Consider the following 15,644-nt stretch of genomic DNA (forward strand, 5'->3'; position numbering starts at 1 on the left):
GTGAGACTGCGAAGTGGTAGTTTTCTTCTCTCCGCCCGCATGGTAATATTTCATAATTGTTGTTGTAAGTGGAGCTACTCTATACACACCCAAACCCTTTAAAGAGGCCCCGATCATTTGGATTCTCAAGATTTGGTTTCCCTGTTGGAACTTTCCTATCGTGTTGTTTTCATGCGGTCACAGTGCATGGCATCTTTTATGCCCAATGTAGAGATTCCGTATTTTATTAAGAGCATTTTTTTGGGGGGCCCAACAGTTTCACAACACAATCGTGTATGCAGATCTCTTACATACTTTTCAATATTAACCACTGTTATGAAAATCCAAAGACTTTAATTGGTGTCAAACTACTTATAGCCTACTACTGTGACTCTTACCTTAAAAACAAACAAACAAGAAATATGATGGACATGTTAGTTTGGACCTACGCGTCACCTCAGGAGGTATACGTTTTAGCTTTTTTTTACATTAAGAATAATTTCATCATTCATTTTTTCAAGGATCGTAACAAGAATGAATTGGATATTCAATATTGATATTTATTACATATACTTACAATTATTTTCCTCACCTTTATTCACTACACCTTACATAAAAATCTACATTGAAAATCTAAATTAAGCATTGATTATTTATTGCACTAATCCATCAATCAAACCTTTATAAGAAATGTGTGGCAATAGGAGGCAAAATCACTATGGGTGATGCTTCAACTCACAACTCGATCAAACTGTAAAACTATTAGGCTAAATCAAACTTGAACCTTGAGACAATTATTTACTGCATTTGCAGTATCTCAGAAAACCAAAATAATTACTTTTCTGGAACTGGAAGTCATTTTTATTGTCACCGCAAGCATTGTGTAGCCTAGGCTATTTTTTCTGAGTAAAACTTTTAAACAAGATATTTAAAAAAAACATTTTTGTATCCTAAGGCTATCTATTTACAGTTGTGTGATTTTGTTTCTGTAGCCTGTTTAAATAGCTACATTAGATTTTTTTTCAGTGTCAAAATAAGTTTTGAACATAAGCTCAAAGACAAAGCTCTGATGCGTGGAGCCAGACAACGAAAGCAGATCGAGAGAAGTGAAGATCTACTCACGACAGAAACACAGAAGAACAGATGTGTGAGCCCACAAACTGCAGCCTCCGCGACCCATAATATCTCACGATCCGAAGATCCCAAACTGCTGAAGCGATTCCGTTATTTTCTTTATCTGCTCGTGTCAAAGACTCAGATAAGCTCATCTGTAAGAGACTTCAGGACTGTGTGTGTGTGTGTGTGACTGAGTTCCGTGTAGGCGGATCCAGATGTTTTTAATCCAGATGTGAGCGAGAGCGGATCCGCCCAGGAACTCACATTTATCAATGCACGATTCACAATATACAGAGGGAACAATGAACTACAGTCCAGCTTGTAGTGAGAAGCACTACAATTTACTTTCTTTCTTTCTTTCTTTCTTTCTTTCTTTCTTTCTTTCTTTCTTTCTTTCTTTCTTTCTTTCTTTCTTTCTTTCTTTCTTTCTTTCTTTCTTTCTTTCTTTCTTTCTTTCTTTCTTTGTAATGATAATAATAATAGGTCGTCTTACTCGTCTAAAGCCTAGGCTTTTTATTTTTTCCCCACAAAAGTTAAGCCATACAAAACCGACAAATTCCGCCCTTTTGTTGTGACGCTGCAACAAAATGTAAATAGCTAGGCTATTCAAATAATTTCGTGATAATAATGCTCGGTTAATTCTCAGGTAGGCTAAAGTGGGAAAAATAATCCGCTGAAATCATAATAAAGTTCATGAGACATATACCCCTACACCATTTAATCAGTTTTTTTATTAATATTAATCATTTCAACAAATTTTTTTTTTTTTTTTAAATATTCGTGCTTTTTTATGAGTATGTCACGCGCGCGTGCACGCGGACATATTCTGTGATACAGTGAAAGTGGCCAACGCGCAAGCGCGAGACGGGCAAACCATGGCGGATTCAGGAAGCGAAGAAATAGCGGTGATTGGAAACACAGATCTGACTCCTTCTGAGTCGGAAAACAACTTAAAAAACACGGTAAAGCCCGTAACAGAATATTTTTATGCAGGGTGGCCGATAATGTGTGCTGATTTGTAGATGTCGCGCGTGTGAGCGCGTGATTATGTGCGGAACGGCAGTGTTTTGCTTTTGCTCATGAATGGCCATATCAATATTGCTAAAATATCAGGAGGTTCCCGGAACACATTACATGAGCCAGATTTATGTTGTTGCACTTTTTTATTACAGTGTTTCTGAATTATGTAAACAATAATCATATAAAGCCACAGACGTAGAAAGTTGCTTTACTTTATGTTGTCAATGAAGAGCCTTTGCCACGTAGTTTGTAAACACCCATCAGTATATCACAGTCATCTGATGTGTTAGTCCGCATCCTTGATTCATGTTCAAGTCAGTAGATTGGGGTTATACATATTGTTAGATCTTGTTTACTGCTTCGTACTCGAATTTCTTATTGGGTTGATGTTGAAATATGGGACAAAATCTATCCAATATATATATATTTTATTACAATGTTCGTAACACGAATGTACCTTTTTAATTTGGATTTCTTTTTATGAAACTAAACCTTAGTCTGGCATGGTGCTGAAAGTCAGTTTGAAACCATCCTGTGTAATCCAGTCATTCATTAATTCATTGTCTATATTCATAATAATATACTTTTAGTGACATTATTTTTGTATCTGATGGGGATTACCCATACTGAGCAAAACTATAAGCATGGAAAAAATTGATTTATTGAAAATTGACTTTAAATCTGATTAACAGATGTTTTGAAAAAGAATGAGTGCTTCGATGTGTCCAAATATGAGAAATCTGCTCTTAGAAATACCTGTGCTTTTTTTGCATTGAAAACATCATAAGGATACCGTAGTGGTGTAACGTGCATATTAAACATTGTGCTTTTCTGGATCAAATTTGACAGATGGTTGAAAAAGGGACAAATCTTCTGAAGAGGATGGAGATCAATGTGGCTGAAGCAGAGAAGAGGACCGGCAAGAATGCTGTCAACATGCAAGAGACGTATACTGTGTATCTTATAGAGACACGGTAAGACACTTCCCTTCCACAGTGCTACGACTCATTAAATCTATTGTCTAAATTCAGGTTATAGATCTTATTGTGAACAATTAATTTGTGCATGTTTTATTATTTACATTTTTTTATTTTTTTATATATATTTATTGCCCCCGTAATTTTTAATCTCAATGTCATAACTTGATCTTCGAGTGAAATGATAGACTTATCTCTGGTGACTTATGCCGGACTTTTCCGATAAACTCTGCCCCTTTCTTACAATCGATTGCAAGCAAGCATTAAGATCTTCCTCAATCCAATCATCAACTGATGAATTATAACATGTATATGGAGTTTCTAATATATTGACATATACCATTTATTCTGTGGTTAAGCCAAAACTATACAAAAGTATTAACTAAATACTTGTTCTTTAAAGGAGGCTAGAAGCCATGTAAACCCTACCATGTCACAAGTATTGCATGTGTTCCTTTCTTGACATGATAATGAAGGTCAGGGGTTTGGATGAAGTTAGTTTAGAGATATGTAAACTAAAAAAGTAGTATGGAGCTAATGAAACTAATGGTTTTTACCCATTGTGAATATAAATAACCAGCTGTAGATAAGGTAAGTTTACACATTGACTTTCTGACTGAACTATGCTCGCGCTGTACTAGCATAGCGAACTGCAAAACATCAAAGAGTCACGGCACACTATACCAGCTCAGAAACTGTGGAAGCCGGACTGGTTGAGACCATCGGATTTCCTCTCTTTACTTAAATGTTTACACTAGACCTCTTCTTCCTGTGCCTGGGTCTGTCACTTTAACATGTTCTTTCTACATCAAATAAAACAAAACAGAAGTATCCCACTGAACAGGAAGTGATATGCAGCAGAAGTGTAACTTTCACCTCTCACTCTGACCCCGCCAAGCTTTGTGTTGGAAAGAGGGACTTGTCATTCTGGAGAGGGCGATGAGTCAGCGCTTCAGGCAGATGTGCTTTGTCTGTGTTTCCAGCAGGGCCAAACACGCATGCTGGCCAGAGTGCAATAACATATTATCACATGATTCGAAAACAATACTTAGTGGTCAAAATCATAAAATCACTGCCTGCAACCAAGACTTTTTCAAACATGTTTTTTGGTACGTCTAAAAAAAAGAAAGAAAAAAAAGCACCCAGAACTAGATTTTTACAGTTTTTTAATTAAATGAGAATGGAGCTTGTTCATGCAAAAAGTTGCTGTTGAGGGTGATTGCCAGGGATTTGCTATGCTGTTTCTTTATTATAATTATTTCTGAAGGATCGTTTGACAATGAAGACTGGAGTTATGATGCTGAAAATTCAGCTTTGCCATCACAGGAATAAATTGCTTTTTAAAATATATTAAAACAGAAAACAAGTTATTTTAAATTGTAATAATATTTCACAATATTACTAATGTTTGCTCAAATAAATACAGCTTTGCTGTCCATAAGGTGCTCTGAATAGTTTTTACATTTAAATGTATACATTTGGCTTTAATAGTTTACTTATACTTTAATCCAAAGTGACTTACAATGCATTGAAGGTTTTTTACAATTTACCAGTATGCATACCCTGGGAATCGATCCCATGACCTTTGTGTTTCTGGCACCATGCTCTACAGTTTGTGCTACAGTTTTTAGCATGTTGCTTGCTATGTGTTTGTTTGGGTGTTCTGGGTCGTTGCAAAGATATGACTCAAGTCCCTTCTTCAGGGTTTATTCTACTATTTTACTGTCCCACAAGGAAAATCACAAGTTTGATTGCTTGAAAAAGTAAAAGCATACCTCTGCTCGACAGGCCGCGTGATTTGAGGTATCATTCATATCTGTTGTACAAACGGTACGTGACGAGTTACATGCTCAGGGTTAAGGGTTTGTTCAAATCCCTAACCTTAACAGTATATAAATATAATCGTGATGCTAACATAGGCATAACATTTTTGGCTTTATTGATTCTTTATACATGGAGATAACTTAACAGTGCTGTACTGTTGCTCGTTTCCATAAAAGGAAGCAAGTGTTTTTGTAAGCACCATGTGGAAGGCATACTACACACACACAGTGGGCTTTAGAGAGCAGTTTGGTGCCACTGATCTTGGGGAAAGTTGTACAGTCTGAGTGGAGAATGCCTGTCAGCCAATCCGCACCTTCCTTGTGCTTTGATTTCATCATGGATTATTAGCGTGGAGCACATTATGTGCTCCCATTTCTTCCCTGGAGGCCTTGGGAAGTTAGGATCTTATTTCAAAGTCTACCCTTTTTTTCTTCAGTGTTTTCCCCCCTCATGTATATTTCCTTCTCTGTATCTCTTAATGTTTTGCATTTTTCCATTTGTATTATTGAGGGCTTCAACAATCATAAAAAATATCTGAAAATACAGGGAATTTAATTGTTAATAATGTGTAAAACAAGTGTTTAAGTTGAGCATTTGTGTTCACTATAGTTTAAAAGATTAGGTCAGTATGATTTATGTTTTTGAAAGAAGTCTCTTATCCCACCACACCAAGGCTTCATTTATTGGATCAAAAATACAGTAAAAACAGTAATATTGTGAAGTATTATTACAATTTAAAATAACTAATATGTTTTACAATGTATTTATTTTCCTGTGAAGGCAAAGCTGAATTTTCAGCATCATTACTGCAGTCTTTAGTGTCACATGATTCTTAAGAAATCATTCTAATATGTTGATTTACTGCTCATGAAATATTTCTTACTCTTATCAATGCTGAAAACAGTTGTGCTGCTTAATGTTTTTGTGGAAACTGATAAAAAAATTCAGAGTAGATTAATAGAAAGTTCATTTGAAATACAAATATTTTGTAACAGTATGCCTTTACTGTCACTTGATCAATTAAATGCATCTTTGCTGCATAGAAGTATTAATTTCTTAGAACTTAGGCTATATTATATGTATATTTTGACATTATATCGCCCAACCTTTTGATTTTATTTGTCGTCCAATAAAAGGGAACGACTGGAAAAGTAATTGAAATTCATTGATCAAAAAGCAGTGGCATGCTTATACGAACAATACGAACTGAGTACTGACACACTGCAGAAAATGTTTAATTAATGCAGAAGAGTTCATATACAGTACATGCTCCTACACAGCAGTGTGATTTAGTGGAGTTCTGCTCCTAAATGAGCAGCACTCGAGTCATGGCTTCATGCACTGGGAATTCAGCAAGATTACACAGCGCTGTTAAACCTTTGGCATGTGTTTGAAAAGGCCCTTAAAATGACTGCTTTCATAAACTAGAACCACAACTTGAAACCTCATAGATCTCTACAGTGTTTATTTCAGATTCATTTTATTTAGACATTAGCTTAAACTGTTAACTATGAAGCCCCTAAAGTACGGATCCCCTAAAGGGACCCTTGCAAAAATAAAAATATACAGACTTTCATGTGCTCACAAGAAATCGCATGCGTAAAAATATTCACTAACATTCAAAAGTTTGGAGTCTTTTTTTTTTTTTTTTTAAAGAAATGAATACTTTTAATTCAGCAATAATGTATTCAGCAAAAGTGATAGTAAAGACTTAGATTTCTGTTTAGAATAAATGCTGTTTCCTACATTGATAATAACTGAGTATCAAATCAGAATATAATGATTTCTGAAGGGTCATGTGACACTGAAGACTAGAGTAATGATGCTTGGAACAGTAATGTTTCCACACTTTTGTGTACTGTACATATCAAGGTTTATACCAAACCTAACACATTTTTATTGAAAAGCTATTTAAAATGAGCATTTCTTTAGGTTTCATTCCACTTCTGACAGTCATTTATTCTGTGTTTTTAGACCTGTGGATGCTGCATCAGAAGGGACCAATCCTGTCCCAGATTCTCTTTGGAGGCGTTACAGCGAATTTGAGCTCCTTCGAAACTATTTGTTAGTTGCCTATCCATTTGTGGTGGTTCCGCCGTTGCCTGAAAAACGGGTATGCAAACAAGATGCTGTGGATACCGCTGCTTGTAAACACAATTTGCCTTCATACACTGTAACTTCATGCTTTGTACAACAGGCTGAATTTGTCTGGCACAAGCTGACAGCAGACAACATGGACCCTGACTTCGTGGAGAGGCGTAGGGTTGGACTAGAGAACTTCCTGCTTCGAGTGGCCTCGCACCAAGTCTTGTCCAATGACAAGATCTTCTATTCATTCCTCACCGAGGTAGAGAGTCTGGACAATAAAGTTCTTCTGATATGAAGATTTGTAATGTCTAATTAAATGTATTTTATTATTATTTGTAGTCAATTCATTTCTTTTTTTACTAGGCTGTCAAATGTTTTTTTTTAAGTTAAAATGAATTGACACAAATGGGGTTTTTTTTAAGTTAAAATGAATTGACAGCTTAGTAGAAATTGAAATGAATTAATTACATGGTAGCCACACATGTACAATATCAATGAAAAATGTTTTCTGAAAAAAAAAAAAAAAAAACATTTATAAGTGGCTTTAAAAGTCAGTATATTATATTTTTTATATTATTGAACATACACTAACGCTCTGTATTTGAGCAAAAATGTGTATTACGAAATATTATTAGAATAAAAAAAAAACTATTTTCCGTTTTAAAATATTAAAAAAAAGTTTTTATTCCTGTGATGGCAAAGCTGAATTTTCAGCGTCATTACTCCAGTCTTCATTGTCACATGATTCTACAGAAATCATTCTAATATGCTGGTTGTTGCTAAATAAACATTTATCATTATCAATGTTAAAAACAACTACTTAATATTTTTGTGAAAACCGTGAAACATTTTCTTCAGGATTCTTTGATGAATAGAAAGTTCAAAAGTTGATAATGTAAAAGTCTTTACTGGTTCTTTTGATCATTTTAATTGATCCTTGCTAATTAAACGTATTTCTTACTGACCCAAACTTTTGAATGGTAGTGTAAGCTTATCCCTGGCCTACCAATTCACAACATACCATTAGTATTTGTGAATTTTAATAATTTAACTAAATTAATTTGTTAAATTGACAGCCCTTATTTCTGTTGTTTGAAAAAAAAAATGTTTTAACTGACATTTAATGCTGATAATGCCCTTTGTCAGTGTCAGAAATTGCATCCTTTCTCTGCCCCACAGGAAAATGGTTGGAAGGAAACCGTGTTTGAGACAGGATTTCAGGCGAAGGTATATCAGCACTTTCCAGTTCATTGGGTTCTTTCTCTCTTTAACCCTCTAGCCACGACTTTGTTGTTTATATATATCGCTTCTCACCATAGGTCACTATTCATATGTTGATATGAATCTGACTAAATATGTGTTGATATCAAATAAAAATTGTGTGAAGTGACTGAATTGCTACTGCGGTGAGGAATCTGTTATCAGTACGCTGTAGTTTATGTAAACAGGCACAGGAAGTCTGTTGGACCGTTCTGGATCAAACACGAAAGAGCAGCAGTATTTTATGTTAGTGTATATTATTGCCATATTGCAGTGTTTATCTGATCTCAGTTGTTTAAAAAAAATTGTTGTAAGGAGTGGCTGTGATTCTGCTTTTACACCATCTGAACAAACAAAAACCCAAACATGAATCTGTCTGTCAACATTTGGCCTGTGTCCTCCTTACAGGCCGATTCAAGATTAAAGGCTTTAAATGCCACATTCAGAGTAAAGAACCCAGACAAGTAAGTTATTTTTGCAAACCGTGTTACGCAGCGTCATAAAATGCATGAAGATATGACCGTGCTGTTTGTTAACCCTGAAACTTGACCTGTGTGTGTGTGTGTTTCACAGGAGATTTGCAGATATGAAACACTACGGTGATGAGCTGCAGTCTGTTATTTCACAGCTGCTGAGAGTTCGGGCGGTGAGTGTAAACAGTCAACACAGCCGAATATGCTGCTCAATCTATTAGAAAAAGTCATTTCAGTCCCACAAACATACTGTATATATTAGTTTTTATTGGGAATGATTGTAAGGAAAGCAATTCTGATGATTTCATTAACAATTATTTTAGTACTTTTTAGAAAGCACCCCTTTTTACTAAAGAAAAATGTTTTTTTCCCCCAAATGATCTAAAGTATAAATCTTAATTTAATATGTGGTTGCATTACAATCATAGAGTGAAATTAGCTGTTTTGTTGATTATTATTATTATTATTAAAAATGTTTCTTAAAATCAGATTCATTTACTAACAGAGTTCAACTATTTTTTTCTTTTCTTTCTTTCTTTTTTTCTTTTCTTTCTTTCTTTTTTTTTCTTTTTCTTTTTTATAGAGAGCAGCTGATCGCCTATATGGAGTCTACAAAGTGCATGGAAATTATGGAAGAGTCTTTAGGTAATATTTTCTTTTAAAGGAAATGGTTCACTTTGATATGAATTATTTACTTATGCCATGTCAAAACCCATATGGCTTACATTTTTACAACACATAAAGAGTTGTTCTGCAGAATGTCCGGGCTCCTTTTTTCCAAATAATGACCATGTTTACATGCATGTCATTATCCAAGGTCCCATAAAAAGGCGGTTTAGGTTCCTGACAGCTATTGAAATACTTTGTACACTACCTTTTTTTACTTTTAAAGAAAAAAATAATGAATCACCGGTGAAAGTAAAAGCGTTTGCGTCTTTTCATATATGACGTGCACTATATTTCACGTCTTCTCTATACTGTCATTCTGTGTGATGAATAGACCAGGTTTTATAATAATAGGTCCAAGTTTTATCTCACAATGTTACAATCACAATAATGTACCCTCATTTTGAAAGAGCCAGGCATGTTTTATAATGTGCTCTGTGAACTGTTTTTGTGAGAAGCATTTTTGGGGTAAATCTTTTGGGTTGCGATTGTGTAGCTGCGGTCAGCTGCAGTGGTTTAATGCGAGTCTTTGTTTGTTTTGGACAGCGAGTGGAGTGCCATTGAGAAAGAGATGGGAGATGGGCTGCAGAGCGCCGGCCATCACATGGACGCGTAAGTGCACAGCGCACGCAACACAGACGAAGGCTGCTTTATGAGCCATTCTCATGTATCTTTATAGGATTAGTGCAAGATTTTATTGCAGCTGGTTTCGATTGTACTTCTCCTACCTGGGACGATCCCGTTACCCTCCAAGAGCTCATTTAGGGAAGTGCTGTATGATACACCCCAGGACTTTCCTGTGATTCTACATGTGTGTGCTTCTTCTACTGAGCTGTAAAACACATTTGCCAGATTGATCTGAATCCTCTCATATTTCCATTCACGACCCCCCCCCATAACAAGTAGCCAGAAAGATGAGCCCTTGGGAGGCTCGGGTTTTGATTTTGCTGGCAGACCGTGCTGTGAATCTCTGAGAGCCATGGCCAAAATATTTAGCTGTATTATTATTTTTTCAACGTTATGATGAGGATGTTGTAAAAGGGACTCTTTTGCAGTAGTGTCCTCAGTGAGTCTTTAACCAGTCCCTTTCCTTTCTATACTGGTTTTGTATTGCTGCATGTTCTGATGGATTCCAGATTGCTGTACTTAGCAGAAAGGTCAAAGGTCAGAGCCCAATGCGCTGCTTGTCTGTCTCAGCATTGAAAGAAACAACCTGTCCATCATCAGCCCACATTTGGCAGCTGTCAGACTGTTTTAGGGATCATGTCGCTCACCTATTCCTAAAAATTCCTCATAATACCCCAAACTGGCTCTGCTGCGGGTTTGGCATTAGTTCCACAGGCTCTACGTCTGATTTAGAGAGGATAATACATGTAGTTTTACCAGAATGCCAGTTTGTGATGTTAGGTTGTGGGCAGTATGACCAAAATATTATATCATGGTCACAGTATATAAAATATATAGTTATTTTTCCTGGAAACTCAACGGAAAGTGGTTTATTAAATAAGACATGGTAATGCCTATTCGGGTAATTCCGTTATTTTAAATGAAAAGTACATCATCTTATTTGATCTTTTTAGGTGGAATTTAAGGGAAACAAACCAAAAAACAAGATTATTTATAACAAAAGATTAAGCCTGGCATCAGTGCAAAACACACAATACCAACAACAAAAATCTTACTGAGCCCATTCTTTTGAATGGTAGTGTACCATGGTAGGGGAAGTTCATCGACATGTTATATGTCAACTACCCTTTTATCAGGCACTTTTGTTTGTTACAGGTATGCTGCTTCTGTAGATGATATTCTAGAGGAAGAGGAGCATTACGCTGACCAGCTGAAAGAGTACCTTTTCTATGCAGACGCAGTAAGGTACAGTATTCATTTTGTGTTGCCTGAATGTCCTTATGTTAAAGGGGGAGTTCACCCAAAATGAGAATTGTAAACATTTATTGCCAACTTCAAATCAAGACTTGAAAAGGGCAAAATTTGTCATATTTGTCGCTTTAACCATTGCGTTAACCATCAACCATGTTTTGGAAATGACACAGCCTTTACCATAACACACTACTAATGCATCTCAACCAGGCCTCGCCCCTTTTTATTATGTATGCCTTGGGTGGGAATTATTTAAATTAGATATACTGTGACTTGAACGTTCCTGGAAGAAAACTCAAGACTACAATCAAATCGAGGAGTTTCAGGGAGTTCAGAAACAGTGCTTACTCCACTTTGGAGTGAACTTTGGGCTTTGCAACTTTGCAGAAATTTTTCATACTCCGACAGCAACATTACGCTCTAAAGAAAGTTTAAAATAAATTAAAAAAGCATAATAGGACCCCTTTAAACGTGAACTGAAGTATACTAAACACAAGCTGTTATAACAGTGAGGTTGATTAGAAATGTACATTTTGTTCAAACTGCACCGTTCCCAGAACTCCTTGGAGCCGATAGCCTCCACTGGCTTATAAAGTTACACATATGCAACTTTCTTACACTATTTACACAATCCCCCATCAGTTCCCATTTTTTCTGAAAGCAATCACGCTGCAGGTCACCTAGGCTTTCAGTTTAACAATTTCCATAAGAAACAAGTAGATTGTCTACTTTTATGGTTGATTTTGTATATGTTGCGGTTAATGTGTGTTTTCACAGGGCAGTGTGTAGGAAGCATGAACTGACACAGTTTGAACTGGAGATGGCCGCCCAGGATCTGACCTCTAAGAAACAGCAGCGGGAGGAACTCGCCACTGGGGTCAGTGTCCATTTAATCACATGACAGCTCTCAGAGACAGAGCTCCACAATCACCCTTCTTGCGTCTGGAATGGGGGACTTTCCAGCAAGTCTTAATGTTTTTATTCCAACTCAGGCCCATGTCATATCACAAGAGGAAGGGAAAAAATAGAGAGACCATTATAAAACACATATAATGTATCAGACGTTTTTGGTTTATTTTCTGCTTTGAAATGTATAGGATACAACAAATCTAAATTTTAGATTACAGTTAGTTAGTTATGTAAGTTAGTTAGTTAGTTAGATTTCTGGCCCTTTGTAGTAAAAAGTTTGGCCACCTCTGCTTTAGAAGGATTCGGGTTTACTAGTGAGGGTTTTTAACAGTTTTATGCAATTAAAATTGTGCGCCTTGCCGTTTGGGTGGATAGAGCCCTCTAAGAATGATCTCAATGGCACATTTAACATGTAAACATTTCAGCTGCACAAAAAAACAACGACATGCATAACACATTCAGACCTGATTGGCTGATATGGATAATTACTAGGCCCACTTGGCTAAAAAAAAAAAAAAAAAGGGAGGAAAACGTCCACATTTCAGCTTTCTGCAAAAAAACATGGGAGGAAGAGTGTGGCTTACTGTCATTGACTTCTTTTCCTGTGTAGACGGTACGGACCTTCTCTCTGAAGGGGATGACCAGTAAACTCTTTGGACAAGAGACCCCAGAGCAGAGAGAGGCCAAGCTGAAAATGCTGGAGACACAGATTGAAGAAGGAGAGGAACTGGTCAAAGAAAGAAACACAGAATGCGAGTAAGCAGTGCTCTATTACCACACGACTGAATTAAACCCTCTGATCATGGCACAACACATATTCAGTGTTTTCTGTTGCTGTCTTCAGATCACGTCAGAATTATTGCTCTTTCGAGATCACCTTTGAGAAACTTGACTTTATGCTCGTCAGTTTCAGAATATATTGCAGATAATTGATACAAGTTTTTAATTGTGTTTGATGACTGTACAGTTCACTTTATATGCATTTTATGTTCTTTTGATGACAAAAAGCTGTAAATGTTGTCAGAAAATATTATTATTATACTTATATTCAGGGTTTACAAGGCTGCCTTTTCATTCTGTGGCAGCACTAAAATGATGAAATGGACAGATATGCTCCAAATGCACTTACTTTGCTCATATTGTTGCAGCCTCTGTGAAAAAGAGGTGAACCCAAAACCAGGCTAATTATACAACTGAGTTGATCTTAAAAATATGTTGATTTGAGGATATAACAACTCATGTCAAGCTTCATTCCATTTCATGGCGAGAACGTTTCAAAATAGCTTTGTCTTTTTTTGTAGCGAATATGTGAAAAGTGCATGGGTGGACATTGAGAGGTTTAAAGAGCAGAAAGACCATGATCTCAGAGAGGCTCTCATCAGCTATGCCATCATGCAGATCAGCATGTGCAAGAAGGTGAGTATGGTCCGTGCCAACAAAATAAAAACAAAATTTTGTTTTTGCAAAACCCCTGTCTCTATACTCATCAGACTATTTATTAGATTTATTTACAGAATTAGCATAGTTGCATTTAACACAAGCATGTTTTGTTTTAAGGGAATTCAAGTGTGGAACAACGCTAAAGAGTGCTTCAGTAAGATGTGAGGGTTCCAGCCATGACAACCAGAACACCAGGAGGCCTTGGAGATGTCAATCCAGAGAAGCACACACTCCTAGAGACTGACCTTGGGGACTCAAGTCTTCCTCTCAATCCTAAACTTTTGTCAGCCTCTTGCACCAGATGCTCTGGTGTAAAAAGGTATTGAATAATATTGACATACACTAGTTTCAGTTTCAGTCCAAATAATGAATGAATGGGGTGCTGTTTTATTTATTTCCATGTTCACCAGCCAGATTTTAGATCTGGTTACTTTTGTGACTGCACTATTTTGACCTACACAAGAGTTTGTGAAGGTTGCATACAATTAATGACTACACTTCAGACAGAAACAGAAGAACAACTTAATTAAGATCGATTCATCTAGAACTATGGAATGATTTTTTTTATCATTTGTCTTTTTTTTCTTATTATCTTCATGCTTTTTGATGCCAATGTTTGCTAAAATCATTCCTTTTTTTCCTTTTCCATTATCTTTTTACTTCTCTAGTTAACCATAAAACACAAAAGCACAGATTAAAATTGTCAAGGCAAAATATGAGGGTGGGTTTTGGGAGGAAAAAAAATTCTCAGCGAATCCAGCAGTTCCATTTTTATCATAGCCCACACCCCTCCCCATAATAGTGGTCTCCCACATCTGGAACATGTCCAGTTTCTGTGGAACAAGCGAAATGATCTTTATCACCTGGCGCGGAGGACACCAGGAGTCAAATTTCCTACGAAAAGAAAAGTAACTGGTCTTATTCACATGCAAACTAAATTTACCCTAACGCCCATACAGCAAACAAAGTCCCATAAATTCATCATAATACGCTGGTCTGTAACTTTCTGCACATTCTGCCATAAAAACGAAGCTGTTTATAACCACTGACCCCCTCCCTTTTATATGGTTCAGTTCATCTGAGAAATATTAATATGCTGTTTATGCCTTATTCAAAACTTAACTCTGCAGATTTTCTTTGTCCACTATGAATGCCATATTTGTCATCTGTTATGATGAGTGGGTGGGTCTATGTTTTGATAGAAATCTGGCTAAAGGAATATGAAGGTCACAGGAAAGGCTGGATATAATAATTTCCCCATTTTAGAGTTGCATGTGTAACTCAGCCTGACCCCTGGTCATTTGGTTCATTTTTTTTTTGGTTTATAGGGGGGTAGAGATAACCATTTGTATATACTGTTAAAATCATTGATTGTGTAACACTAATGGTAATAATAAAATAATAAAAAATTCCCATTATCATTTGGCTTGTGTTTTCATATGTCGTGAGTGTCATATTTACCGGTACTGTCTTGTCTTTTGTCCCCTTTATTTTAAGATGTAACTATGTTATGCATCTTTATGATAGTCTGAGACATCAGCATAGATCATGTGTAGCTCATTTTGATCATAGTTCAGTTTATATGAAATGAGTTTTAGTGGTAATGAAAGTACTCTTTATATAATGATGCATATGAAGGTATCAGGGAATTGTTTAATCAAATACATTTAAACATGCAAAGTTAAATCAAGTTTAAATCCATCAACCTACGAATGTCAGTTGTCTCTGTACACTAAATTGAGATGGGAGAACGTATTGAAACGAGTATTTTGGGTCACACACTTTAGTTTTGAGTTTGATTCTCTCTATTAACTAACAATTAACTACCACTTTTGCCTCAAACTCATAATTACGGCTTATTGATGGTTAGTAATGTAGTTGTTAAGTTTAGGTATTGGATAGGATTATGAAATGTAGAATATGGTCATGCAGAATAAAGCATTAATATGAGCTTTATAAGTACTAATAAGCAGCCATTATTTAATATGCATGCTAATACTAGTTAATAGTGAGA

The 15,644-nt window shown here is 36.1% G+C and overlaps 2 protein-coding genes across 2 annotated transcripts in view; one reads left to right on the forward strand and one right to left on the reverse strand.

Moving 5' to 3' along the window:
- Positions 1–1,300, reverse strand: part of tgfbr2l (transforming growth factor beta receptor-like) — a 12,705-nt gene extending 11,405 nt beyond the window's left edge. The window contains exon 1 of the mRNA XM_079619726.1: positions 1,102–1,300. Within this exon, the coding sequence (XP_079475852.1) occupies positions 1,102–1,159 (58 nt within the window). The 5' untranslated portion in view covers positions 1,160–1,300. The remainder of the gene's footprint in view (positions 1–1,101) is intronic.
- A 622-nt stretch (positions 1,301–1,922) lies between these two features.
- On the forward strand, positions 1,923–15,051 carry snx4 (sorting nexin 4). The gene is made up of 14 exons (XM_079617929.1): positions 1,923–2,057; positions 2,965–3,089; positions 6,891–7,029; positions 7,114–7,263; positions 8,184–8,231; positions 8,673–8,728; positions 8,838–8,910; positions 9,321–9,382; positions 9,950–10,015; positions 11,186–11,275; positions 12,059–12,158; positions 12,801–12,946; positions 13,492–13,606; positions 13,748–15,051. The coding sequence occupies exons 1-14, from the start codon at positions 1,971–1,973 to the stop codon at positions 13,793–13,795; spliced, it is 1,305 nt and encodes a 434-aa protein (XP_079474055.1). The 5' UTR covers positions 1,923–1,970; the 3' UTR covers positions 13,796–15,051.
- The last annotated feature ends 593 nt before the right edge of the window (positions 15,052–15,644 follow it).

The sequence above is a fragment of the Phoxinus phoxinus genome (genome assembly GCF_949152265.1).
Source record: "Phoxinus phoxinus genome assembly, chromosome: 7".
Classification (NCBI taxonomy): Eukaryota; Metazoa; Chordata; class Actinopteri; order Cypriniformes; family Leuciscidae; genus Phoxinus; species Phoxinus phoxinus.

Excerpts from the sequence above, each read along its gene's own strand:
- snx4 (XM_079617929.1), top strand. The coding sequence starts at position 1,971 with ATGGCGGATTCAGGAAGCGAAGAAATAGCGGTGATTGGAAACACAGAT. Across the intron at positions 11,276-12,058 it reads TTCTATGCAGACGCAGTAAG|GGCAGTGTGTAGGAAGCATG; the intron begins GTACAGTATTCA and ends GTGTTTTCACAG. Across the intron at positions 13,607-13,747 it reads AGATCAGCATGTGCAAGAAG|GGAATTCAAGTGTGGAACAA; the intron begins GTGAGTATGGTC and ends TTTTGTTTTAAG.